We start from the raw sequence: 25,009 nt of genomic DNA on the forward strand, positions 1-25,009 counted from the left end.
AACTGCATTTGTCCTCGCATTTATAAATCAATAATTTAAGCATATTTTCTCTAACATGAACATAAACATGACCATGCAGTCTTGGCCTAGAGAGGTTCATCAAACATTTTATGGGGCCCCAAAATATACATTGACATGAACATGAAGTGTCCTGTTCCTCTAAAATCACCAAGCATTTACTGTTGCCTTACCCAAATAGGACCATTTTTCTAAACCTATTCCTTTTTGTATTTACCTGAGAATTCACCCTTTAAAACCCCTACTATTTATTTAGTGACATAGTTTAAAAAGTAATGTCCCTCCCTATGGCATTTGTCACAGCATTAAACAGACCAAGGTGACGGGAGGAGTACTTGCAATTTGTCTAACCAGTGACAATCGCTCGGGTAGCATCCCAGCCCATCATTCTTTTGCTCACCAGCCACCTCAGTCTGGGCCCAGCCATATGCTAGTCAGCCTTGACCCTGCCCCTCATTGGAACAGTGCAGCCCAAAACTGACCAGCCAAGGCCGAACTGGAACCCAAGCAACCTAGAACCAGTTTCATCGGCTCCGGACAGTTTGGTTCCAGTGGCACAATGAGCACGGGGCCCACGCCTGGCCATACCTTTGCCCCTTAGAGCGGTACATAAAACAGGCAAAAGGTGATGGAAGGAAGGTTTGCAATTTGTCTAACCACAGGCAATCGCTCCGGGCAGCGCTCCAACCCAGTGTTCTTTATATTGTGGTTTAGAGCATGTACATATTGGCACAAAGAGGGCATAAAGTGGTCTATCCTGTTTCTTGTATTGGTGCTGTTTGCCTCACTTTGCTTTCCTTGGGTATTAATGCTTTCCCTGTTGCACTGTTTCCTTGCGTTGCGTGCCACGGTCGGTTATGTTTTCGGAGCTGCTGGATTGCATTTCTGATCTGATCTGTTGGCTCCTAATCTCTTTTAAATAAGCAAAGAAGGGGAGGGAGGTATCGGTTAACATTCCTTTCTCACTAAAGTGAGGCTCTTGCCAAAGCTGGAAACAGCTGCCTTATTTCTCGGGGTGCCTGCACCTCGCATTAAAAACAGTTTGCAAGATAGCAGTCGGACAGGAGACTGGTTTGCACAGAAAATACCGAGAGACAATTTTTGCTCTGACCAATTTCCGGCTAGGCCGCCAGTGAATCTGTGGCCAGCCAGACTCAGGGTGCCCCCACCACACTGAACTAGATACAATGCTGCTGTGTGCCAAAAGAGGAGTTGACTACCAGACCGACTCCTGTGTAACATGTGCCCGCCACACTGTGCAGGAAGTCCCATGAGCATGTAGTTCACTATGTGGCCAAATGGCTGCTGAGTGATCTTATTTGTTTTTTTAAGTTAACATTTCCTCTTGTCTTCACCAACACTTTCTGCAGGGTCAGAGCAGCCCAAGATTGTTTTCACGCTGCTCTCATCTTCAGCTCATGGCCCAGACCTTGATGGATGCGATCAATAATTTAGGTGCGCCGTCAGCCTATGCCTGGGATCGAGTTTCTGTTTTAGATTGTATAGTATTATCTACTTACCTGTATATGTTGGGTGCCTGGTTTAGAACAGTTCAGTTTATTTTTTTATTTTTATTGGAAATTTTCAAATGAGGGATGTCAAATCTGTGGCCTGTAGACTCTAGGGATTTAAAACTGTACTCTTTAGTGGGAAAAGGAGGTGTGGTTCCTAGTACACAAACGAACCCTTTCAAACTGTTAAGTCACACTTTTCAAATGTTTCCGCAACGTGGGCCTCAACCTCTTCACCAAAAGAGTTTCTGTTGTCACTGACTCTCGAATGTCATTCCCCATGTCTCTAACTAGCCCACACTCTGCGCATCTGTCAGACCTGCACCGGAGGTTATTTCCTTTCCTGTCTGACAGCGAGGCATGAACCTTCTTCCAGTGTCTCTGCGCTCAATCAGATCCTTTCTAGAATTCAAAATGAAATACAAACCTGGCTCTACTAGTTCACCCTTTCCCTGTCTCTCTTCAGTTGATCCACTGGCTTACTTCTGGCCAGGATACCCTATGCGGGGTGATGCGTGCTCTTAATAACATAACATAACATTTCAGCAAGAACAAGAAATTGATCAGGAATTCCGTCTGTGTTAAAATCCATCCTTGCATCCGGTTTGGAACTCCATGTGTGGATCCCAGCTAGGATCTGTCCCTGGATTCCATTTATGATCCTTATCCCTGTGTGACCGGTAGGAGCTCTGTCCCTGGATTCCATTTATGATCCTTATCCCTGTGTGACCAGTAGGAGCTCTATCCCTGGATTCCATTTACGATCCTTATCCCTGTGTGACCGGTAGGAGCTCTGTCCCTGGATTCCATTTACGGTCCTTATCCCTGTGTGACCAGTAGGAGCTCTGTCCCTGGATTCCATTTATGATCCTTATTCCTGTGTGACCGGTAGGAGCTCTGTCCCTGGATTCCATTTATGATCCTTATCCCTGTGTGACCAGTAGGAGCTCTATCCCTGGATTCCATTTACGATCCTTATCCCTGTGTGACCAGTAGGAGCTCTGTCCCTGGATTCCATTTATGGTCCTTATCCCTGTGTGACCAGTAGGAGCTCTGTCCCTGGATTCCATTTATGATCCTTATTCCTGTGTGACCAGTAGGAGCTCTGTCCCTGGATTCCATTTATGATCCTTATTCCTGTGTGACCAGTAGGAGCTCTGTCCCTGGATTCCATTTATGATCCTTATTCCTGTGTGACCAGTAGGAGCTCTGTCCCTGGATTCCATTTATGGTCCTTATCCCTGTGTGACCAGTAGGAGCTCTGTCCCTGGATTCCATTTATGATCCTTATTCCTGTGTGACCAGTAGGAGCTCTGTCCCTGGATTCCATTTATGATCCTTATTCCTGTGTGACCAGTAGGAGCTCTGTCCCTGGTTCACAGGCAAAAACTCCATCCCGGTTTGCATCTCCCATTTCTGGGTTCTGATTTCCTCTCCATATCTGGAACCAATAGGGATCTCTCAATCCCTGGAGCCCAGCTAGGATCTACATCCCTGAAATCGCAATTTGAATGTCCATCCCTGGACCCCTGTAGGGAACTCCATTAAAAAAATCCAAGTTTAGTACTCCGTCTTGGTAGCCTAGCTTGAAACTCCACATTACTCCCCCTGTTTGAAGATCCTAATTTGGAACTCCATTCCGAAATACCATTTGGAACTCCATCTAAGGATCTGTTTGGAAATGTATTCCTTTATTCCTGTTGGAAATCCCAGTTTGCAACTCTATTCTGGGATCTCAGCTTTAAATCCTTGTTTCTAGAACTCTCATTGGGATCCTAATCATCATGCAAGGTACATTTAAATTTTGCTTCCCCGCTACTATGTATATCTTTGACAACTTTCTCTAAGAAACGCCCCAGTAACACTTCTGTGTCTAATCTGTTTATCTGTCTTTCTCTGAAGCCTCCAAAGCAAAGTGTGGTGCATGTGGACCAGGCTACAAGACTCCCCTCGATGCCATGAAAGGTAATTGATATTGGTTTCGGATTGGTGACTGTGTCTGGCAGACAGAAATTTTCTGTTTGCTTAGTACTTGATTAATGGCTAAGAGTACTTTGAGATTTATTGAAGGTATACTGGGTGTGCGGCCAAGCTGCCGGGACAACGGAGACACTGTTTCCACTGCCTCAACAGCATCCCATATGGCAACTGCAGACATTGCCGCTGGGGCAACTGGTGGTTTACACTGAAAGTGCTTGGTGGAAGCCCTTTTTGTAAAACTGAAAACTATAAAATGGGTGTCTGAATTGCAATCTTTTTTTCTGAAACAAATCCAACAAAAAAAGAAATGTTCCTTGTGTTTTGTGAGTTCTCTGCCACAGGGTAGTGGGCCTTCTTGCTTTTTTTCCCCCCGATTACGACTTTCATATTGTGCTCAGTGGCCGCTAAGAGGTAAGAAAAGCATTGGAAGGCCCACTGTAATTGGGACAAATCACACCAAATATTAGGACACACTACAGTGTGAACCCCTCCCAGTTCTGTCCATTCGTTCTCTCCCTTCGTACACCATTGTGCTGTGCTGGCACACGCAAGGATGGTTGCTACGCAATGAGCCCTCCCATGTGATTTTCTGTCCTTAACTCTCTTACACAATGGTGCTTTGCTGAGAGGTGTTCAGTCCTGGGAGTAGTGACACTTTGAGTGCTGCCAGAGGGCACTCCCACGCCTTGCTTTGTGAAGCAATTTCTGGTCCTTAATTTGTTGAGAAGCAGATAGTAAATGGGTACAGTATTTGGTATTGTTTCTTTTAAAGGTGGGTGTAAATATTCATGCCATGAATGCTGCTACTAGGTTTCGTGTGGCACACCGGATCAAAATTCAGGTCATTTTGTCTTCATTTTGGCAAAGCATCATAGCATTTGTATGACATGAGTGGGACCGGAGACCAGAAAGCACACCAAACGAAGTTTATACTAGTAGACCTTGCTACAAGTAAAAATATAGGTATGTGTTGCTGGGTGGACAGGACATATGCACATTGATCAAAATATTAAGCACCATGGTATGATAAGGGTAACAGAATGGACATCACAAGCCTGAAGGGGAAAATTGAGAGCACCGCAGAGAATGTTTGACTGGGGGCACAATGAAGTTGAGCCTTATATGTACCACTGTCTATATGTTTGGTTCCTCGATGTAGCTCTCAGCTGTCTACAACGAACATTGAATTCCCACAGAGGGCGCCACTGCATAAGATTTATCGTTTGCTGCTCCATCAGCATTCTTTTTTTATTTTAACTTTATTTATTCCGTTTTTCAAACAATAACTGAGCGGTTATACACAGTCTTCAAGCATATCCCCATCCAGTTGTTTCCATTTAGTGGCAGCGTCCAATGACACATCAATAATGCATATTTATCTATGAGATAATGTGAGAGTAAAATCATACATAAGCTCCTTCAGCATTCTTACAAGTATTCTGGTGAAACATGTGATTGGCTGCAACAAAAAAGAAACCCAATCTACTAGAACGTGACTTGCTCAGAAAAGCCTGCACTGACCTGGGAGGTGTCCTATAGGAAAGCTAAGAAAGAAGACCGGCGCGGAGAAGCATCCGTAACAACCCAACATGTGAAAGATGCCCAATATTTGAGGCTTCTCTTTGAAGACCCCTTTTAGGGCCTCAGGTACAACTTCAATGCACTGTGTGATACCTAAGGCAAGAGAAGCAAGATGTCAAAAGAGATGTGAATGACTTCAGCCAGAAAATATTTGCTCTACAGGAATCAAATAATGGTTGAGAGGAGGAAGTGGAATTCCTTAGCGTACAAGTGACCATCCTGTGGGAGCAGAACTATATAATGAGCGAAAAACTTGAAGACCTTGAAAACGGATCTCGGAGGAACAATGTAAGAGTAGATGGAAAGGTATGCATTTACAAGAGTCCCACTGCATTAAAATTAGCGACATGTTTCTCTAGGGCGAGGTAAAACCGGTTGAACAGAAATCAGGCAGGTTAGGGCGTAGCGGAAGCAGAATTATACAGATACACAGAGATAAGACATTGCGTCTTCCAGGAACAAATTAAAGAGGCTGCCATCCACTGCTCACAGAATTTGGAAAATTATTAATGGAAATAAGAGGACACACTCTTTTCATCCTGGACCCATGGACTAATACTGAATGGGGAGATGGTCATAAAGAGTGCAGTGCAGATTATCTAGAAAAAGTAGCTGTATGGAGACCTATCACCGAGTGGTGGGAAGCCAACTTTAACAAAGGTATTTTCCATGTACAAGGGAGAGAAGCAGCTAGTAAGATCCTACTCCGGTGGCATTTGACTCCTCATAAACTTCATACAATAAGACAAAGAAATGTGAATATTTGTTGGAGAGAATGTGGCCAAATAGGGCAGACAAGTCATGTATCATGGAACTGTCCGAAGCGAAATACTTTTTTTAGTCTAAAAGCAATCAAATGTAGACACTAAAACGCCCAACACTCTGACCAGTTTCTTGGTCGGCTGGATACCTAAAAATCAGTGGCGTAGCGTAGCTGGACCTACTGCCACCCAGGGAGGCCCCGAAGTTTGCTGCCCGGTGCAAGTAAGAGAGGGGGCAGGGGGGCAGTCGATGGACGACTTGTTCGCGGGGGATGGTGGTAGTCGACAGACACTTACCTTCATGTGCTGTGGGTATGCGATTAGGGTTTTTAAGACCGCTTTCACGGCTGTTTCTGTGCACTATTGGTTCTGTGTGTGATAGAAGCTTGACTTGCTTCTGTTGGCCAGTAGTTGTTTTTTGTGGGAGCAAATCTTTAACTTTGTGGTGCCTTTGTTGTGTGTTTTTGGGAAGACCTTTCCACAAAACAAGAGTATTGGCTTGCCATCACTGTTTAAAAAAAAAAAAAATACTGAATAATTAATGCTGATCGTTCTTTTTTGTCCATCAGGCCCCAGGGAGGAGATTGTGTACCTTCCTTGCATTTACCGATCCACTGGAATAGACAAGCCGGACTATTTGGCGACAGTCGACGTCGATCCGAAATCGCCAACCTACAGCCAGGTACTATGCGTCTGGCCTAAAGCGGGCAGGGATGTGACGCATTGCAGTCTCAACACACAACCTTCCCACCCTGGTGTTTGATACTGTGTAACTAGACTGCTTGATCTGTCTTCAGTGGGGGCAGCCAATCAGAAGAAGCGGGGGCATGCCCGCTCTTCCATCAGACTTTAAAGGGTAGTATAGGTTGTGCAATCTGTTTTAAATATGTTAAGTACCATCAACACTTGCAGTTCCCCCAGTTTTCTGAACCCTCATGTAAGTCCTCTGGAGATGCGCCATCTCTTCCTTTATTGCTCATGAACAGAAGAGCGATCTGATGGTAGGTGGCAGTCCAAATTGTACCCGCCTTCGGGGTATGGGTGGCATGTACTACCTCAACTGGTCAATGCAGTGGATGGAGGCGCCAGAAGCAAATTACTATTCTCTTTTACTTGTACCCTTTCGCAACAATGCCTAGTCGCTCTCCCTATTTTTTGGGATCTCTTATCTTCATCTTGAGTGGGATCTGTGTGCATGTTTGTGGTTCACTGGATGAAAGGCTAGCCCAACCTCTAGAGCCCAGCGTGCCTGAAATTCCCGTTGGGGCACATCTGGTGCCAGCTCTTGTTCCACAGCAGCACTGAGTTAAAGTCCCTGACAGCAGAAATTTCTTAATGCCTCCTAAACTCTGAACCCTGGGATTAACTTGGAGCTGCATCCTCAGGAACAATGCAAGGATATGATTGGCAGTGCTCTAGATAAAATACTGTTGAAGCGCATGGCGCACGTCCTATTTTATAGAAAAACAAAATTCCAGGCCTCTTCTAAATAACTTGGCACCTCTACCGGTGGTGCCCTAAGGCTGCTGGCTTGCCTCGCCATATGGAAGCAATGGACATTTCAGATTGTCATACAGAGCACACGAAAAGCCAACTTTCTCTAGAACACCCTTTAAATAGTGTAAAAAAAAATATCACACCCTTGTGCTCATGGTAAATGTGCAAGTGTGCTTGGGGAAATGGAGTGGAACAGAATGGAGAGCCAAAATAATCTAGCTAGAGTAAGAGGGATCTGCACAATGCCACAGGAGAGCCTTAGATACAGAAACTGTTGGATGGTGTTACTTCGTACACTCACTCGTGTTTGATACTTTGATTCTTCTCTCCGCTTCATCAGGTGATCCACCGCTTGCCCATGCCAAACTTGCGCGATGAGCTCCATCACTCGGGCTGGAATACCTGCAGCAGTTGCCACGGCGACCCAACAAAGATGCGTAACCGCCTCATCCTGCCCAGCCTCATTTCCTCCCGCATTTACGTGGTAGATGTGGGCACAAACCCCCGAGCTCCCAAGCTGCACAAGGTACTCTTGCAGGGCATGAAACTGAAAGGGGTGGCATTGGGGATTTCTGATGGCTCCAACTACATCATGATCTTACGAAATTTGATTGCATCTGCTTATAAAGATATTGGAGGCTCTTTTCATCAACAGACAATGGTCATGCAGTTTTGTTAGCTGGTCCCTTGCTTATACTAGGTCTAAAAAAGTGGTAGTCCTATTTTTAGGTCAGTTACTTAATTTATGTGGAGCAGCAATGTAGTAATAAGTGGGTATGTAAAATTGTAGGCAAATGCATGTAAAATTGTGTGGTACTGGATATACTGCAAGGACCTTGGCCCAACTTATGTGGGGCGGATGCCCCGATAATAGGAATGTGGTATCCAACATGCATTATTCACTCCAGTTCAGCCATTTTGTCTGTTCTCCCAGAAAGCATGTTTAAATATAACTAAATGCAATAACCTCAGGTCTAGTGAATAATCGACCAAAGAGCTTAATCTAGACCTCAAAAACAGAGGACGTAGAAAGTACGCCGGCCAGTGTGACCTTAGGTGATGGAATGATGGAAAGCTGAAGGGCCGGGGCTGAAAGCGGTCTCCAGAATCCGTGGTCAGTCTGCATTCTGTCTCTGCAGGTGGTGGAGCCTGTTGATGTCTACTGGAAATGTAACTTGGCAAATCCTCATACCTCGCACTGTCTAGGAAGTGGTGAGATCATGATCAGCAGCGTGGGTGACCCAGCTGGCAACGGCAAAGGTACGACTATACCTCCGCTCGTAGGCAATGAGCTAGTATTTATACTTCGTTTACGAGTTGTTTCTGAAGTCTCACCTATCAGACGGCTTTTAGCTGTGTGGCTTTGGAATATCTCTTGTGGACCATACCAAAACTTACAGTGGGCTAAGTGTGCCCATTGCTTGCTACTGGCTGCCCATATTGTCACACATTTGCTCGCTTCTTACCCGAATGCTTGCTTTCCTCTACTTGTGTTTGTCTCTTCCCTTGGGCACTGCCTCTATGCTCTCCTTTTGATTGGCTGATTTATATCCTTCAACTGCTGACATTTAGAGAACTACTTTTCTTTCTTTAAGTGCTCCATGAAAGTGCATATGCTTTTTAATTTTTTTTTTATTAATAACATAGGGCATCTACAATTCGCATGATCTACACAAATATTTCTGGACATCACCAATACATGTTCACCTGTATAGAAGCAATATGTGGACCGAACTTCAATACGTTTCAGACTACATTTCCGTCCACCATCCCCATCCCTGTCCCTCCAACATCTCTAATCTGACCTTTGTGCAGTGTCTAATCCTGGTGGGTCACATATGGTGCATATGCTTTTAGGATCTCCACTTTGTGTGCTGCTTCCTCCCCTTAAAATCCTTGCACCCATCGTTCCTGAGCGCTCCCACTTGCGCCCTCCTCCTTTACTTGCTCGCTCCTTTGTGTGCTGTTTTTTGTTCCAGACCCTCCCACACACTCTGTTGTTCCCTCTCCACCCCATCCTGTCTGAACCTTCCCTCACCTTCGAATTCTTTACATTGTTTAACTTTTCTTTCCGTCTTCTGCTGCTCCCCGGCCCCCTCTCTGCTGCTTCTCTCCCACGCCCTTCTTGTGGCTCCCCCGCCTTTGCGGTGTATGTTGTTTTTAGAGAGCCCAGCAGCTGCTTATGCTGTCGGTCCTGTCCACTCTAAACAAAAAAACAAAACAAAAAAAACATTCACACTGGTAATGTACATTGGATTGGTAAATAAAAAAGAGAGGAAATGGCACTGGCACCAATTAGTAGGCAGGAGCATGTGTGGTGATGGTATTTGCGTATCGCAGCACCACACTTTTCGCCAATCCTGCACAGCATCGGGGAAAAAGCAGTTTACTTAGATTTTTACTGACGCTGTACAGCATTACCCAAAAATGGTGGCAAATTCAGTAGGTCACATAGCGCAAGGCCTCTTAGCTTTGCCAATGCTTGTTGGCTACCTCAACAAACGTCCGTGTCCTAGTCCAATCCTCCTGCTTCGCGTCCATGGGCACACAGCTTCTTTGTGAGGGGCCCTCCTCAGAGCGAGGACCAGGAAACAGTTGTAGGCTGGCCTATAGCGGCCAGGTGGAATGTTGAACCCATCCTGGGCGCGCACTACTTTCGCAAGAGTGCCAGAACATTTCAACTTCAAAATCATAAGATGACAAGTTTGCTTCTTAGTTTCCATAATTTCCCTTGCTGCTGCTTGTGCCGTGTCAGAGTCCGCTCTCAAACAGTTGAGTAACTACCTTCTCACCGGCCAGCCAACTACAGGAATATAAAGTGACGTTTTGGTGTATGATTGTTTGTGGCAGCCAGATCTTCCATGGGTTCGAACTCCTGCAAGGATTTTGTTTATCCTCTTTTCAGTGTTTGATGGCTTTTAGTTTCTTTTTCTTCTATGATTGTGTGTGAGGGACGCAAGAGAGAGGCAGGAGGCTTTGTTGTACTAAACCTGTTTGAGCTAGTAAATCAAGCAAACAGATCTCTGCTTCACTGCATTTAGTACTTAAGCAAACGCATATGTGAGCAATCATAAAAAATGGTGAAATTGTTCAGACTTGGCAAGCTGAATAAATTTGGAATGGGTTTTTGTAAAGCGCATGGCTACTAGGGAGCATCGGAGCTAAGCGGAAAAACCAGAAGGGGCAGGCGAGAAGTTGAGGGAAGAGCCAGGTCTTTTGAAAGATAGAGTGGATAGGTTCACTTCCGAGGTCAAGGGGGAGAGCATTCCAAAGTTTGGCGGCATTGTATGAAACCAGCCTACCCCCGCTTCTGGCTCTCTTGATTCTGGGCACTTCTGCCAAGTGAAGCGTGTCGGAGCGAAGACTTCTGGAGGCTTTATAAGGACGTATTAGAGCTTTAATAATCGGTGGTACATTCCCTTTCGGAGACTTATGGGCAACACAAAGAGCTTTGAATTTAATCCTCTCCTGCACCAGGAGCCAGTGCAGGGAGCGCAATGCGGGCTTCGCAGAGCAGCGGTGGCTAGTGCCGGTGAGCGGTCTTGCTGCCGCGTTCTGAACAATCTGGAGTCTAGCGACCACTGCGGTGGGGGCTCCCAGATCGAGTGCGTTGCTAAAGTCTATCCTAGAGAAGATCAAAGCCTGAATTAGTAGCTTTTTTTGCTGGAAAAGGAAGTAAGGGGGGGGAGTACTTTACGAAGCATTTTGAGTAGGCCGTAACATGATGCGACCGTCTTCCTGGCTTGGGTTTTGAAGGAGAGATCTTGGTCTAGCCAGATGCCTAAGCTTTTTATTTCAGGCTTGGGAGCATGTGCTAAGCGATACTGGCAATGGATGGAGTTGGATGGGACGAGTATGCACTATTGACTGGATATGAGTTGGGCTCAGTCTGTACTCGTAATGATAGGACATGATTACTAATAATTAGGGCTCCTGGTTTTCCGTTTAAACGGATTTTTATATATAAATACAGAAGGAAAACAATTTTTCCTTTGTCTGTATTTATATGTAAAAACGGCAAAATACTAGAAAATGTTGCCGTGCTCGAATCCAGATTTATCTCGCACGCCCCCTTCCTGCTGCTGGAAATTCCTTCCCGGGCACACACACAGCCGCACCCGAGTACTTCACAGGTCTTTTGAAGACCATTTACTTGTTGACGAGGCTTTATCTGCTATATTTTAGTTGTATGTTTTCTATGTTTAACTGTTTCTGCCCATTTGTTTGTACGCCAGGACTGTGGCACTGGCTGTGCTGTGCGCAGTAATGCTGATGTCTTTTGAAAACTGATTCCTCTTTATAATTGCGTTGCCTTCCAGTAGGCTGAAGAGTACCACTACTATGTCCTTCAGTAATTTATACTCGTTAAATAACTGCTAGTCTATGTCAGTCGCTTTACATTAGGCGCACAGCGCCTTCTCCTGGAGGGATGAGGAAAGCCCCCCTGCTCTATTAGAAGCCACGTCACCTCACCTGTGGGTAAAAGTTACCTGTTAATTTTTATGCCATAGGTAGGCGTCGCTGTGCGAAGCAGCAGGGGCTGAACCCTATGAATATTGTGAACTGTGTGCCCTGAGGCCAAAGATGCACATTCAGACAAAGCTGCTGCTTCTCTAGAACCGGTCCTGCAGCTCTCTCTGGCATCAAAACCTCCACTTCCGGGGTTCTTTATCTAAGTAAACAGCACAGTTCCTACTACTAAGGGCCCTTGTATGGTGCGCTCCACCCCCTAAGTGTCTCGCAGCGCTAAAGTCCACCCTGAAGAGCACGTCTGGAGACCAAGTGAAGTGTTCTAGCAGTTGTGACTCCTGGCTGCACCATTTCATCAAATGGTGTGATCCTGGCCAACTGCCTTTATCCCTCTGGACTTTGGTTGCCATTGTCTGTTGAAATTTAGAGTGCACTCAAACTGAACAATTATTGTTGGGTGTTGTATGTTAAGGCGTGTTATTGGCATTTCTGTAGTGCAGCATCGGTCCGCGTTGTGACATCACAAGAGGGAGAGGGCAGTTGCTCACCATGAGGCCTGTAATAGCCAGTATATTGTTGACTGTCCCAAACCTCACCGGACCCAGGTGCCCTCCAAGGTGCTTCTGGCCCTGCCTCAGACACTACCATCTAAACTGAAATCACCGGCCTCCTCAGGCGAGGGACTGACTACGCCAGCTCTATGCTGACTCTGTCCCAACCCTACCGGCCTGTTGGATCCGTGCCTCCCCTCAGATCGCTGCACTCGAGGCTCTGTCTTAAAAGACCATAAATTAAAGAAGTCGCTGCACAGCTGCGCATACTGTTCAGTTAATGTGTGGGCTTCTCTTTAAAGAGCTTCGGTGCAGAATTTAATACATGCAAAAGCCATTCCTGCCTTTGACCTCATCCGGAAGCAGGCAGCACGTGTCTGCCTGGGCTTTGAAAATACTAAATTCATTCACTGTTTATGGGGGCATCTGTGAAACCGGAGGGGCTGCCAATTAATGCAAAAATGTTTCGATAGTTCAACGCTCGTTGCTGAAACATGCAGTGAAAAGCAAGTCACGTGGTTGAATCCCTGGATTCCTACAAGGCTGAAAAACAATAAGAGGGCAGCTCTTAGAAACGGCAGAAGTGAGTTATAAAGAATGCATAAAAAACAAGTTGTCATAATGAATACTGGGCTAGCCTCTTAATATAGACAGCCAATAGCTTTTCAGGGATGCCAGAGGCCCCGAGGACCCTTGCCCCCTTCCCCCCCCCCCCCCGCCCCCCCCCACAACACGTTTGGGTTGTAAAAGACAGCCATGATTGTGGTAGAGAGGCTGCATCGCATCCCTGGGCCCTGGTGCCACTGCACCTGTTGCACTACTGATGGGCACGCCCCTCAGAGCACTTTGTCTCCAGTTCTGAACTTTCAGTGTAGAAGTGGACAGACGATGTTAGCATGTTATTTTAATTTGTTTACAAGGCACCCGTTCACCCGGCTGCGACTTGGCACTAGTGAGACGTCAGAGCACAGAGCCTACTCACAAAGACATTTTGGAGTACTTAAAGTGGTTATCTTGTGGGACGCTTTTACGTGCTCATAAATGCCTCAGTGAATTGGGCACTAGAACATCTAAATTAGGATTAAATGGGAATATTCATACACAATTAGCATAAATAGAAAAACCTTCACCCTCTTTGCAGTTTTAACAATAGGGAGTGGGCGTTTTGGAGCCAGTGGGCCAATACACAAAGGCCACTGGGAGCACAGCACCGTGACCGGCGCTCTCGATGGAACTTTTGACGATGCCCCCTAGGCGGAATCCAGAACCTTCTTTGCGTACTACGGTGCCCGAGCAACCGTGGCCAATGGAGCTGTCCTTTGCAGCTATAGAGAAGTTTGGCTCTGGTTCACCACTCGGCCGTCACCTACCCAGCCGGACATCGGACACAGTTTTCCTCACCTCCCCATTGTGTTTCTTTCCCGTCCCCACATCCTCCCTCCATGACTCTTTGTCTGCCTCCCCCGTTCCAGCCTGACTTTCCTGTTTCCCCTAACTACTTTACCCCTTCCGTTTTTTTTCTAATGTTTATTCTATGCTTTTGTAACTCATGTATCTACATTATACTGTTTCCCACCAATATAGGTAACCTTACGTACTTTCAGTGTGAAAACCATTGACATTTGAAGGAAGATTTCTAGCTGGCTTTAGATGGAAATACAGAAGCGCTGGCACATATTTGCTCCTAATAAGTGCTTGTACTCTCCCCTAAAGTGTTTTTATAGCAGAACTGAGAAGCACAGGTGCTCTCCTTTTCAAATTACTGAGTACCAGACATTTAAAGCACTGCTAAAGCCACAACAAATCGCTAGTTTAAGTGAGCGCATGTGTGCATTGTCAATTTAAATAAATGTGGAAAAATACTAGCTGTAGCGTCTTTTACTTGTGGCAAAAATAAATGTGGATAAATAAAAATAAAAAAATGCCCAAAAAATAAATATGGATAAATACAGACGGAAATGGCAAAAAAATAAATACCATAAAACCGGGAGCCCTAACCTACTAATAATCAATGGATATGAGGTGGACTCAATATATACTGACATTGAATGGATATGGGATGGTGGTTCATATACGGACACTGAAGTGATATGAGATGGCCTCAGCCTGCGCTGGTATTGAACATATGAGCTGGGCTCAGTGTGTACTCGTAATGATAGGACACGATTACTAATAATCAATGGATATGAGGTGGACTCCATATATACTGACATTGAATAGATATGGGATGGTTCATCATATACGGACACTGAAGTGATATGGGATGGCCTCCGCCTGCGCTGGTGTTGAAGGGATATGAGCTGGGCTCAGTGTGTACTCCTATTGAATGATGGGTGTGAGAAGACCTCCATCTATACTTTTATTGAATAAATATGAGGTGGGCTCAGTCTTTACTAGTAGTAAAGGGATATGAAAGTGACTCACTCTGTACGGATATTGAATGGAAATGAGCTGGGCTGATTATATACCCATATGGAATGCATATGAGTTGGGCTCAGTCTATTCTTATATGCAACAACGATAACTTGGGATTTGTCCAGACTGCCATTGTATAGAGGGGGAATGGATTTGGAATAAATGGGCATTGGATGGAGTTGGAATATTTGGGCTAACATGGCACTAGATGGAAGAGGGATAGGGTTGGACTAAGCAGTTAATGGATGGAGGTAGGTGGGTGCAATCTCAACTGAGCTGTAATGGCAGTAGGTTGGGTTTACTCTTAGATCATGTTAGATGGACATGGAACTGATGTGCCTAAACTAGTAAATCTGGAGGTAGGAGGGTTCGGTCTAAACTGACACTGGATAGATTGATCCGGCCTGCCTCTGGCACCACCCGCCTCTTCACCCCTCTAGTTCTTCAAACTGTAAAGGTGAGATACTGTCTTGTAAAAAGCATCCTCCCTCCATCTTATGCATTCTGCACTGTAGTTGTGTCCTTGTGAATGCCTTGTACACATCCCTCATCTGCTCCCTCTCTTTTATTTGACTGTAGGTGGATTTATCCTACTTGATGGAGAAACCTTTGAGGTGAAGGGAAACTGGGAGAAGGATGGAAACGCTGCAGCCTTCGGCTATGACTTCTGGTACCAGCCCCGCCACAACGTCATGATCAGCACAGAATGGGGAGCGCCCAAAGTCCTGGCCAATGGCTTTAACCCAGCCGATGTGACTGCTGGTAAGAGACACATGTTCATCGCAGGAGGGTTCTTTAGAAGAGTGAGCAGTACAGCGGAGTGTTTACTTCTGGTTGCAGAAGTGTGAAGTAGCAACTCTAACAACTTGTCTTTATACACCTCTACCACGTCAAACTGCACTTTTGATGTCACTGTGCACTACCCAAACCAAGTTCAGATATTACCCAATTTTATGGAACTCAGTTTACATACCTTGGAAGGATGGTAGCTGAGTTGGCCTGCAGATCTCTGCATGTTTCAACACCGAGTGGCCCATCCTGCCAGCATTGGCCCTTTAACCTGGCACACTCAGGCGGTGACTTTAGCGACAGGAGATAAAGTGTGGTTTCATTCTAGGAATCCCCTGCTTCATTGCCAAGGTGTCTGATTCTGAAAGAAGTGGTTAATCATGATTATCACTGCTAAAGGCTGCCACGACCTATATATGGCTGAAATCCATAACCATCCCATACTCGTAGTGTGCAAAACCATCACCTGGGTTTTTTACAAGCAGCGCATAATGTTCTAGCAGCGAGAGTTAAATGTCCACATGTGAATATTCAAAAGAGGGTAGCTTGACACTTGCTCTTTCCTGAACGAGTTTTAAGGCCAAATAAAAATGAAAAAAAATAAGTGCAACTTGCAATAGGTAATAAATATGACCCCTAAATTTCCTTTCTACGCATAAATGTGTTTATATTTGCTGCTTTCGTATGGTATGTAAATAGTTAAAACATGATGGCAAATCTCATTACCATCTGCGTTGATTTGTATGTATCCCTAACATCGCGATGATGCTTGACCCATCACTGATCAGGACATTAGGCCTGCAAAGCTTCTTAAAGCAATCGCCTCCTTCAATCTGGTGTTTAAGTACTGCCTGAAAGTTATAGCCACAAGCATGGTGCGACTTCAGAGATTGGGCTGCAGGGTATGTACCTTAAAGGTTTTATGTGTCTTTTTGCCTCCTTGAAAAATCCTTGTGGACAAAAAGCTTGCATTCAGGATCTGTCCTGTAACCCATCTGCGTTTTTAGCTCTAGTTTCTAGGTCTTTATGTGGCCTCTAGCCCTTTGCAGGGTCCTAGATCCCTGTGTCTGTAGTCTGTAACCTGTGCCTGCAGCTCACTGTCCATGACACAGGTAAAAACATGGCTACATAGATCTGAGGAGATGTTATTTCCTCTTCCCATAGGTGTAAACTGTGACAGGTGGAGGACCGGCCCGAGACCCACCCAAATCATGCCCCCCCCCCCAAATGGGGATTCGTTTAAGGGAGACAGATACGCAGACACCATCACTGTTAGAGAATATACAATTCTCAGGCCGTATTTATTACAATCCACATAAACACGACATTTTATATCAACAAAATAATTCAATTATCTAAACTTTCATGTGACATTTTACAATATTTACATCAAGAATCCTTAGATTAGAGGAACTAATGCATGTCATCTCCGAGCAACAGATCCTCAAAAAGGAGTCCTGGCTGGCCACCCCCATGCACCATGGCATTGACTATTCCAAATGATTCGGGACCGTGGACCCCGCACCGCAAGTTGCATCTCACAAGGCAAACTCACCTGCCCCCTCAAATTAGAGGGAGCGTGGGCCAGCATGAAAACTGGACCCCCAACATACCATGCCAGAGCCACCCAAGAAGGGATTCCTCCGGCACCCAATGGGATGGGCCTGGGCAACCGGGCCATACCTTGGTCCCCTGGCGCAGACGCCATCCCCCAACATTCTCCGGGGCCATGTAATGGAGTACCGTGAGAGGCTAGGGACAATCGCTGTAGCGGGAGTCCCAACCCCTTCTCTACACCCACACTGCAACCCCAGCACCGGTTTTAAGCCGAAGGCTTCCTAATTCTGAATTCGCCTGCACTTCAATTACTGATGCCAAGGTTGTTCACCTGTTTTGTGACCAGACATGACTCCTTCCCCGCCACAGGCCTGAGTGGTTTCCTGACTGGCCCGGCCTCCCGCCAAGACCGATGTATCAGTGTTGGGATAAAGTTTGACTTGCAAAATGCCACAAGATTCTCCACAAAAAGAACATGGCCACAGTCCGAGAGATGGACTCCATCCCGGTGGAACAATGTGTCCCCCCTGATGCACCCATGGGGGATCGTCTTTAACCATGGAGTATTAAGAAGCTGCTTCATCCGGCCATCGAGACGCCTGACCAACTCGTTAAGGTTTCCTTGACCGACCAGCCCTCACCACAAATTCTGTTGCTTTGTATTGTGAGCAATGCCATAAATAAAATGCCACCAAATTCTTCACCGACCATTTGTTGCCATGGATTGACAAATGAACCCTATCCGTGCGAAGAACAACTCCTCTGGAGGCAACCACAAGGAATTGTCTTTGGCAGTACCATGTTAAGCAACTCTTTCTTGGTCAAGATGCCTGACTAATTTAATTCATCCAGGCTCTTAGAAGACCAGTCCGACCTACCAACTATCCCCTAGAATGACGTGGGACCCACAATGGCCAAGCCCGGACATCTCTTGGCCAATCATGACACTTCACTCCTAAAGTTCTCAAATAATATTCTCCTTTTAACATTGCCAATCATTGCGACAGTATGACGGATGATGACTGCAGGCGGCTATAGCCCCTTGCCTGCAACCTTCGGCCAACTGGCGTAGATCACCCAAGAAGTGATTGCCTCTTGCCACCCCAGTGGAACTGAAGACTCACTTTTCTTGCCTGTCTGCTAAGCTGGTTCTGGGCACTTAACTTTGCATACAACACAAAAAATTGACCGAGGATCCATGCACTGGCTTTAGCCATATGACCTAATGGAAACCTGATAGGAGACAGAATATTTGTCATTACTAATGTGCATCCATTGTACCCACTTCATGTTAAGACACACATAACGCTGCTGCAAGCCTCTGTTTATCACCTTTTTATCCTTTTTTACTGCTTATGTGGGATGTCTCTGTCCCACACGAAAGGAGGTTGCATTGTTATTTGGTGAGTAGCACCGTGGACCCTGCTGATTAAGCATTGCTTTCCCCCAGAGTTCAATAGACCCCAAGTTGAGAGCTGTTGTCTTCTGTGTTCATGAGTGACCTGGTCTCAGAAAAGAAGGTTGTCTGAGCAGATTTCTGGATTTTACACTTATAAGAGTCCCTGTGGGACAGCAGATTGCGCAAGGGGTCTGATGTGACCCAAGGAAACGGAACCCTGATGCAACCCGACATTAATAAATACCCTTCTAATAGTGCTTGTTATAGACTATATACGTGTATTATGTCTAATAGCCCATTATTATAGAGAGCTGTAGACTCCATTCCAGAGTGCCTATGAACCAGCTCAACTAAATGCATTTTTCAAGTCTTAAAACAATCATGACCCATTGGATATTCCTAAATTATCTGTTCTGGAGGTTCACAATTAGCTGTGCTGTCCACCACAGAAAGTGTCTTACCCCCTTCCTTCGAGGAAGGTATGGTATACGGCTGTGGTTTAGGAAGTGCTGAGAGTTGTGTTGCATCTCAGCTTTAGAACAATTAATAGAATTTGAGTTGCTACCAGGAGTCAGTGCAGGCACACCTGAGCTGTGGAAATGTGTACGGCTGTGGGCAAGTGTGTTCTTGCCGCAGAATTCTGCAGCATTTGAAACCTGCTGATGTTCCTTATAAAGGCCCCCACCAGCAGGGCCCTGCATACCCCATTCTAGTAAGTATAACAGCTCAGGCACAAATAAATTGATTATCTGGCATTAGTGAATGTCGACTTTCCTTAAGGGGTTGAGTTAAGAGTGAGAGGACCAAATGCATGGGGTGACTTACAGTCTATAATAAAGCACTAATCGAATATTCTCAGATTTTTACCCTATGTCATGGAAGGGAAGAAAACAAGTTACTTACCTGTAACTACAGTTATCCAGTATGGGTATCTTTCATAGATTCACATGCACCCACCCTCCTCCCCGTGGAACCAGTTCAGTGATTTTGGGGGTATTTACTGCTCACTTGTGCTTGGAAAATCTGAGGAGAACTGCTTCTGTTGGGAGTGTTCTAGAGGGTGTGGATAGCTGATTGGTTGGAGCTGTCTTTTGGTCCTTTTCATATAAGGACGTGGATAGGCTACTAAGCTTGTTTAGCCGATTTTGGCCTATTTGTTAGTTATGGCACTACTTTTCCATTTTACCGTGGGACTCCCATCTCTGCGACAGTGAATGATTCAGGCATGTGAATCTATGAAAGATACCAATACTGGATAACTGTAGTTACAGGTAAGTAACTTGTTTTCTTATCCAGGATTGGGGTATCTTTCATAGATTCACATGCCTGAATCGGAATAGCAAGCAGTACCCCAATTGTACTGTCGTTTGCGGATGGAGGGAGACCTGTAATTTAAGAAAACTCCCAATCTACATCCATAATCTTGAAACATTGCGATGACAAAGCACAAAAGCAATAATTCATACAATGGATATCCGCATGAGCAATGCATAACATTGAGAAACATAGGAGCATAAACACTGTAAGCATTGTAACAGTAAACAAAGCTAACAATGAACAATCATTAAGGAAATGTAAAGAATCTGACCTTAGTGAAAGAGATGACGCAACACAGCTTGTCCAACCGCTGCATCCTCCTCCTGTGCAGATTGGAGGCAGCAGTGTCTTGTAAACGTGTGGACATTTTTCCATGTCTCAGCGCGGCATATCTTGTCCAATGTCACTCCAGCAAACAAAGCAACAGTTCTAGTGGACTGAGCTTCAGCCTTCACTTTGAGAGGTTTGTTGGCTTTCACGTGGCAGAATTGAATGGCAGATGCGACCCATCTGGCTATTGTGGCTTTTGATACAGCTGTTCACTGTTTCCCTCTTTCTAATATACTTTGTCCTTTGAAGATAGAACTTCAAACACCTCTTTACAGCCAATGAATGTAGGCTTCTTTCAGCTGGACTGGATGGATTCGGGAAGAAAGTTTGTTACATTACTGGCTCATTCAAGTGAATTGCGTAGGTACTTTCGGAATGAACCTAGTATTTGTCCGTAGAATTACATAGTCCCGAGTAAAACGTAAGAGCGGTTCTTTGATAGTAAAAGCCTGAATCTCACTAACCCTCCTTTCAGAAGTAAGGGCCAGTAAGAGGGCTACCTTCCGTGTGAGGTATTTGAGTTCTACCTTATGGATTGGTTCAAATGGTCTTCTCATCAGTTAAGCTAAAACCAAATTGAGTTCCTATTCCGGATGATGAGAACGTACAGGAGGGGAAGTGTGAAAAAGTCCTCTCATAAACTGTTTTACAAGAGACGATGAACATAAAGAAGGAAGCTGCGGGGATTTCCTGTATCTGGAAAGCGCAGCCCGGTGAACTTTGACTGACGAGAAAGTGAGTCGAGACTTGGCCAGTGAGAGTAAATAGGGTAAAGATATATAAGAAGTAAGCAGCTGGGTTTGAGCACATTCGCACTGCCTGAACAAGTCACTTACGAGTAGTGTGTGCGTTGCCCACCTCAAATAGTCAGCCGCTTAAAAGACTATAAACAATAATGATAAACCCAAAGTATGAGAGGCAACGCGAAAATAAAATAGCTGGTATACTGTGATATTACAGAATTAACGAAATACACAAAGAGCTAAGCAGTTTTTCAAATTTCTTCTTTATTGTGATGGTGTTGTTATATCCACAGCCAACGCGTTTCGCCCAAACATGGGCTTCTTCAGGGCTGTTAAAATCATACAAAAATTCACATCAGATTTATTCATAAAAACATGTTGAATAAAAAGACAAATATGAACCTAATTTTAGCGAAGAGTAGAAACCTTAAACCAAAGTGCCAGCTTATGCATCAGGGCCAAAAAGCTGCCCATATCAAAAGTCGAGATACCGTGAATAGGAAAGGTCAGAGTAATTTGAAGAAGTTTTTTAAAAAAGTGAAGCATGAAGCAATCATCACCGAAAAAAAGGAGTGTGAGAAAAAGAAAAAAAGTCCAAAGTTCAAGTAGGACTGATGAACACGTGAACAAAGAATACCACCTAGGAACCAAGAATATGTAACCTAATGCACAAATCGCTTACCAACGAATCAAGCTGTCGAACTTAGTAGAACACGATTGTTCAGTTGTAGTAATGTGGAAAGTTCCCAATATGCAAGAATCTAAAGAGCGTGTAAAAGAGAAGAAACGATGTAGAAATGTCTATATAGATAAATTCCCAAGTTTGCAGAGGAAGATGTCATATTAATTCAGTCCAATGTTCCTAACCTATTAGGAACAAGACTCTAAGTATTAATTAGCCGGCATTTATCTGAGTAGATAAAAACAAATAAAAACTCAAAGCATGGCAAAATGTGCACATGCAGTCCCATAGTCATTTGTATAGTCACCACAAAATCCAATAGGCATACGTACAGCCTTAATATTTGATGTTCTTACCGAGTTATATTGCCGGTAGACAAGCGTAGGCGATGAAAAGTTATCCAAAGCAACAATAATTCAGAATAGTCCAAGCTGTATTGTTCCAGCAGTGAACAAACCCTAATGAACACAAATATACAATGTCATAGGCCAACGAAAACAATAATATGAATTAACAGTAAACATATGCTAAAACACTTTTCAGTCAAGAAGATTACAGAACTCTGCCCCCCAACCCTAGTGAAGAGGAAGCCAGATACGCTCTCTAGCAGATTTCAAGAATACACCAAATTCCGGCGTGTTAAGCAGTAATGATTTTTGAAATATGTCAGTTTTAACGGTAACACAGTCAAACCACCCAATCCTGCAAGTTGTAATACTGAAATTACAAGCAATTATACATACGAACGACAGCATGTGAACGCTGCAGAATGCAGCGACGTATTGTGTGCGAAAGTCATAAAATAACGACGTGACCAAGCATAGCGGACCCCACGAACGAGAATCCCACAGTAAAAGGGGTGATAATCATACATAGTTTGTGCTTTAGTGCGCATCCACACACTTAAAACAACCAATTCAAAGAGTGTAACAAGGGCACGTAAGCCCTCATGATCTACGACCAAAACCGTTCATACCCACTGTCAAAACCAAGATGCCCCGACTGAGTCCCACAAATACCTGAGTACATACGGAGCGTAATGTCAAGCAGTTCACAGGAGTCGATAACGTAGTAACGAAGCACCGTCGTGTCGGATCGGTGATCAACCAATAGTAACCAGCTGCCCGTATTTATGAGTGAGTAAGAGACGTGCTCAGCAAGTCTACGAGAAACGGAAGCGACGTCAATACATCAAACCACTTATGGCCCAGTCCCCGCCATCTTTGACTAGTTCCGTTTCGGACGAGAATATAAGACATTGTATACGAAGCTAGGTCATATGTCAATGCTAGCCCAAATGTTTTTACACAAAACGAACAAATCTTCATTTGTTAAGATGAGTATGATCATGAGTATATAAATAAGTGATAGGGCTGAATATTCAAACAAAATTAAATGTCCATGCAAGCAGTTCCCCAGCGTCTCCATCTTGGATTGGTTTAAAGTTCAAAAACTGCTAACACTTGTAGCGACGGCACAAATCGTCTGGGAAGTTTAGCGGTTCGAATACCATGAACATAATTGCCAACGGCATCTTGATTAGCAGTACATGGTCACTGTGCAAAGTCATACCGCCCGTGTTGAATAAAACCTGTGTGCGTACCAGGATAACACGTGCAATTTACGGCTAAAGCGTACTAAAGTATGTTGATGGACACATTACGCCTGGGGGTGGCCACGCATATATGTACCACGTAACGACGGAGCATATGCCGGTATGGGTAGAGTGAGTGATCGAAAGCTTATAATAAACGGTCCAGTGTTAATGACAACGGGCCACGTGCTTAATAATTAATGGAAAAGGGTCCACAAAGTTCATGTTACAAGGAAGTGATTATATTAAGTCCAGAATTACCAAGATCTGGATAAGCGATTAATAGTGATTTCAGATATAAGTATACACCGCTACAATGGTAGCGTCTCAAAGAAACATTCCCACACACTGTTGTAAACTATTCACAAACAATGTTTAGGCGTTGACAACCTCCATGAAGATTATTTTGTAATGCAGTTAAAAAAGAAGGAAAGGAAGCATGTAAAGTCAGAAGGAAGTGATAGCATGATGAGCAGCATCCATTGATAGTCAGAAGGTTCAGCGCTAAAAGAACGTAATACATTTAAGAGTCAAGTAACGGTCAAAGAATATTTTTTAACATATAATACCGCAGTAGTGTGTGTGAACAACCTGTTGGATGAGATAGGCACGTACAACACTTAAAAAGCAGTACTATAAGGACGGACACAAGGGCCAACATACAGACAGTGTATAGTGAATGTGCCATTCTTTTTACATTTGATACTAAAGTTTTCTAAATACACAGTTGGTGAAACATTAGGATATGTAAAAACATTATCCAACCATACATATTAGCAGTTGACACAGTGAAGCATATGTGTGAACGAGGTGTCATGCATAACAGATTAAATTATTACTACGAACAGGAATCAAATGCTACTAACCAGTTCTAAATTAGAGAAAGTAGTGCATCTCATTGTCACTGTTGAACCCCTTTGTTACCGAACGTAGCATACATATCCATCGGGCTTCCAGTTGTCTCAGTTTGAGTACTCTATCTCCACCCCTTGTTGTGGGCAGGGCTACATCAATGCCATGGAAGCGGAACTTGGATCTGTCTACCCCAGCAATAAATAGGGTAAAATCTGTTCAGCAGGGACTTGAACTGGATGAACCTAATTAATTTCACACCAAAAACAAAATCTTTTCCATTTTAAACAATACGTTTTGACAGTGCTCTCAGCACGGGATTTAAACCGTACGTCTCTACATTCCTGTGAGATATTGAGATCTTTGAACTCTAGGAATTCAGGAGCCATGCGTGCAAGTGCAGGGATTGCGGATCAGGATGGATGGACTATCTGACCCTTGTTCCGTGATAACATGGTCGTTGTTGGATGAAGGCAAATGGGTCTGTCCTGTGACAACCGATATAGCTCCTGGAACCAATACTGTCTGGGCCAATGGGGTGCAATCCGAATCAGGCGGCAGCCCTCCAGTTTCAATTTCTTGATCACCTTGGAGATTAATGGAATGGGCGAAAAGCATAGGCCTAGATCCCGGACCAACTCATTGAAAGGGCATTCCCCCTTGACCCCGGCTGTGGGAACCTGCTGGCGTAATATCGGCATTTCTTGTTCTACTGAGATGCAAACAGATCCAGAGTTGGTTTGCCCCATGCTCGAAAGATCTTGTTCACCTGAGTTTGTTCTAACTCACACTCGTGGCAGCTGGATTGAGACCTGCTTAATGAATCTGCCAGGGTATTGTGCAGACCCTTGACATGCTCGGCCTTCAAGGATATGTCGTGGAGCGTTGTCCATTCCCACAATTCTTGCCCTTCCTGGGAAAGCGTCACGGACGTTGTTCCTCCTTGTTTGTTTATGTAGTAC

The 25,009-nt window shown here is 44.6% G+C and overlaps 1 protein-coding gene across 3 annotated transcripts in view; it reads left to right on the forward strand.

Annotated features, from left to right (window-relative positions):
• The window catches only part of LOC146772630 (methanethiol oxidase-like), a 201,531-nt gene that overhangs the window by 42,953 nt on the left and 133,569 nt on the right, over positions 1–25,009 (forward strand). For all 3 annotated transcript variants that reach the window (XM_085638727.1, XM_085638729.1, XM_085638728.1), the window contains exons 2-6: positions 3,432–3,494; positions 6,421–6,533; positions 7,689–7,874; positions 8,488–8,608; positions 15,364–15,546. In XM_085638727.1, coding sequence (XP_085494853.1) covers positions 3,432–3,494; positions 6,421–6,533; positions 7,689–7,874; positions 8,488–8,608; positions 15,364–15,546 — 666 coding nt within the window. The remainder of the gene's footprint in view (positions 1–3,431; positions 3,495–6,420; positions 6,534–7,688; positions 7,875–8,487; positions 8,609–15,363; positions 15,547–25,009) is intronic.

Source organism: Triturus cristatus, chromosome 12, assembly GCF_964204655.1.
Source record: "Triturus cristatus chromosome 12, aTriCri1.1, whole genome shotgun sequence".
In the NCBI taxonomy this organism is placed as follows: domain Eukaryota; kingdom Metazoa; phylum Chordata; class Amphibia; order Caudata; family Salamandridae; genus Triturus; species Triturus cristatus.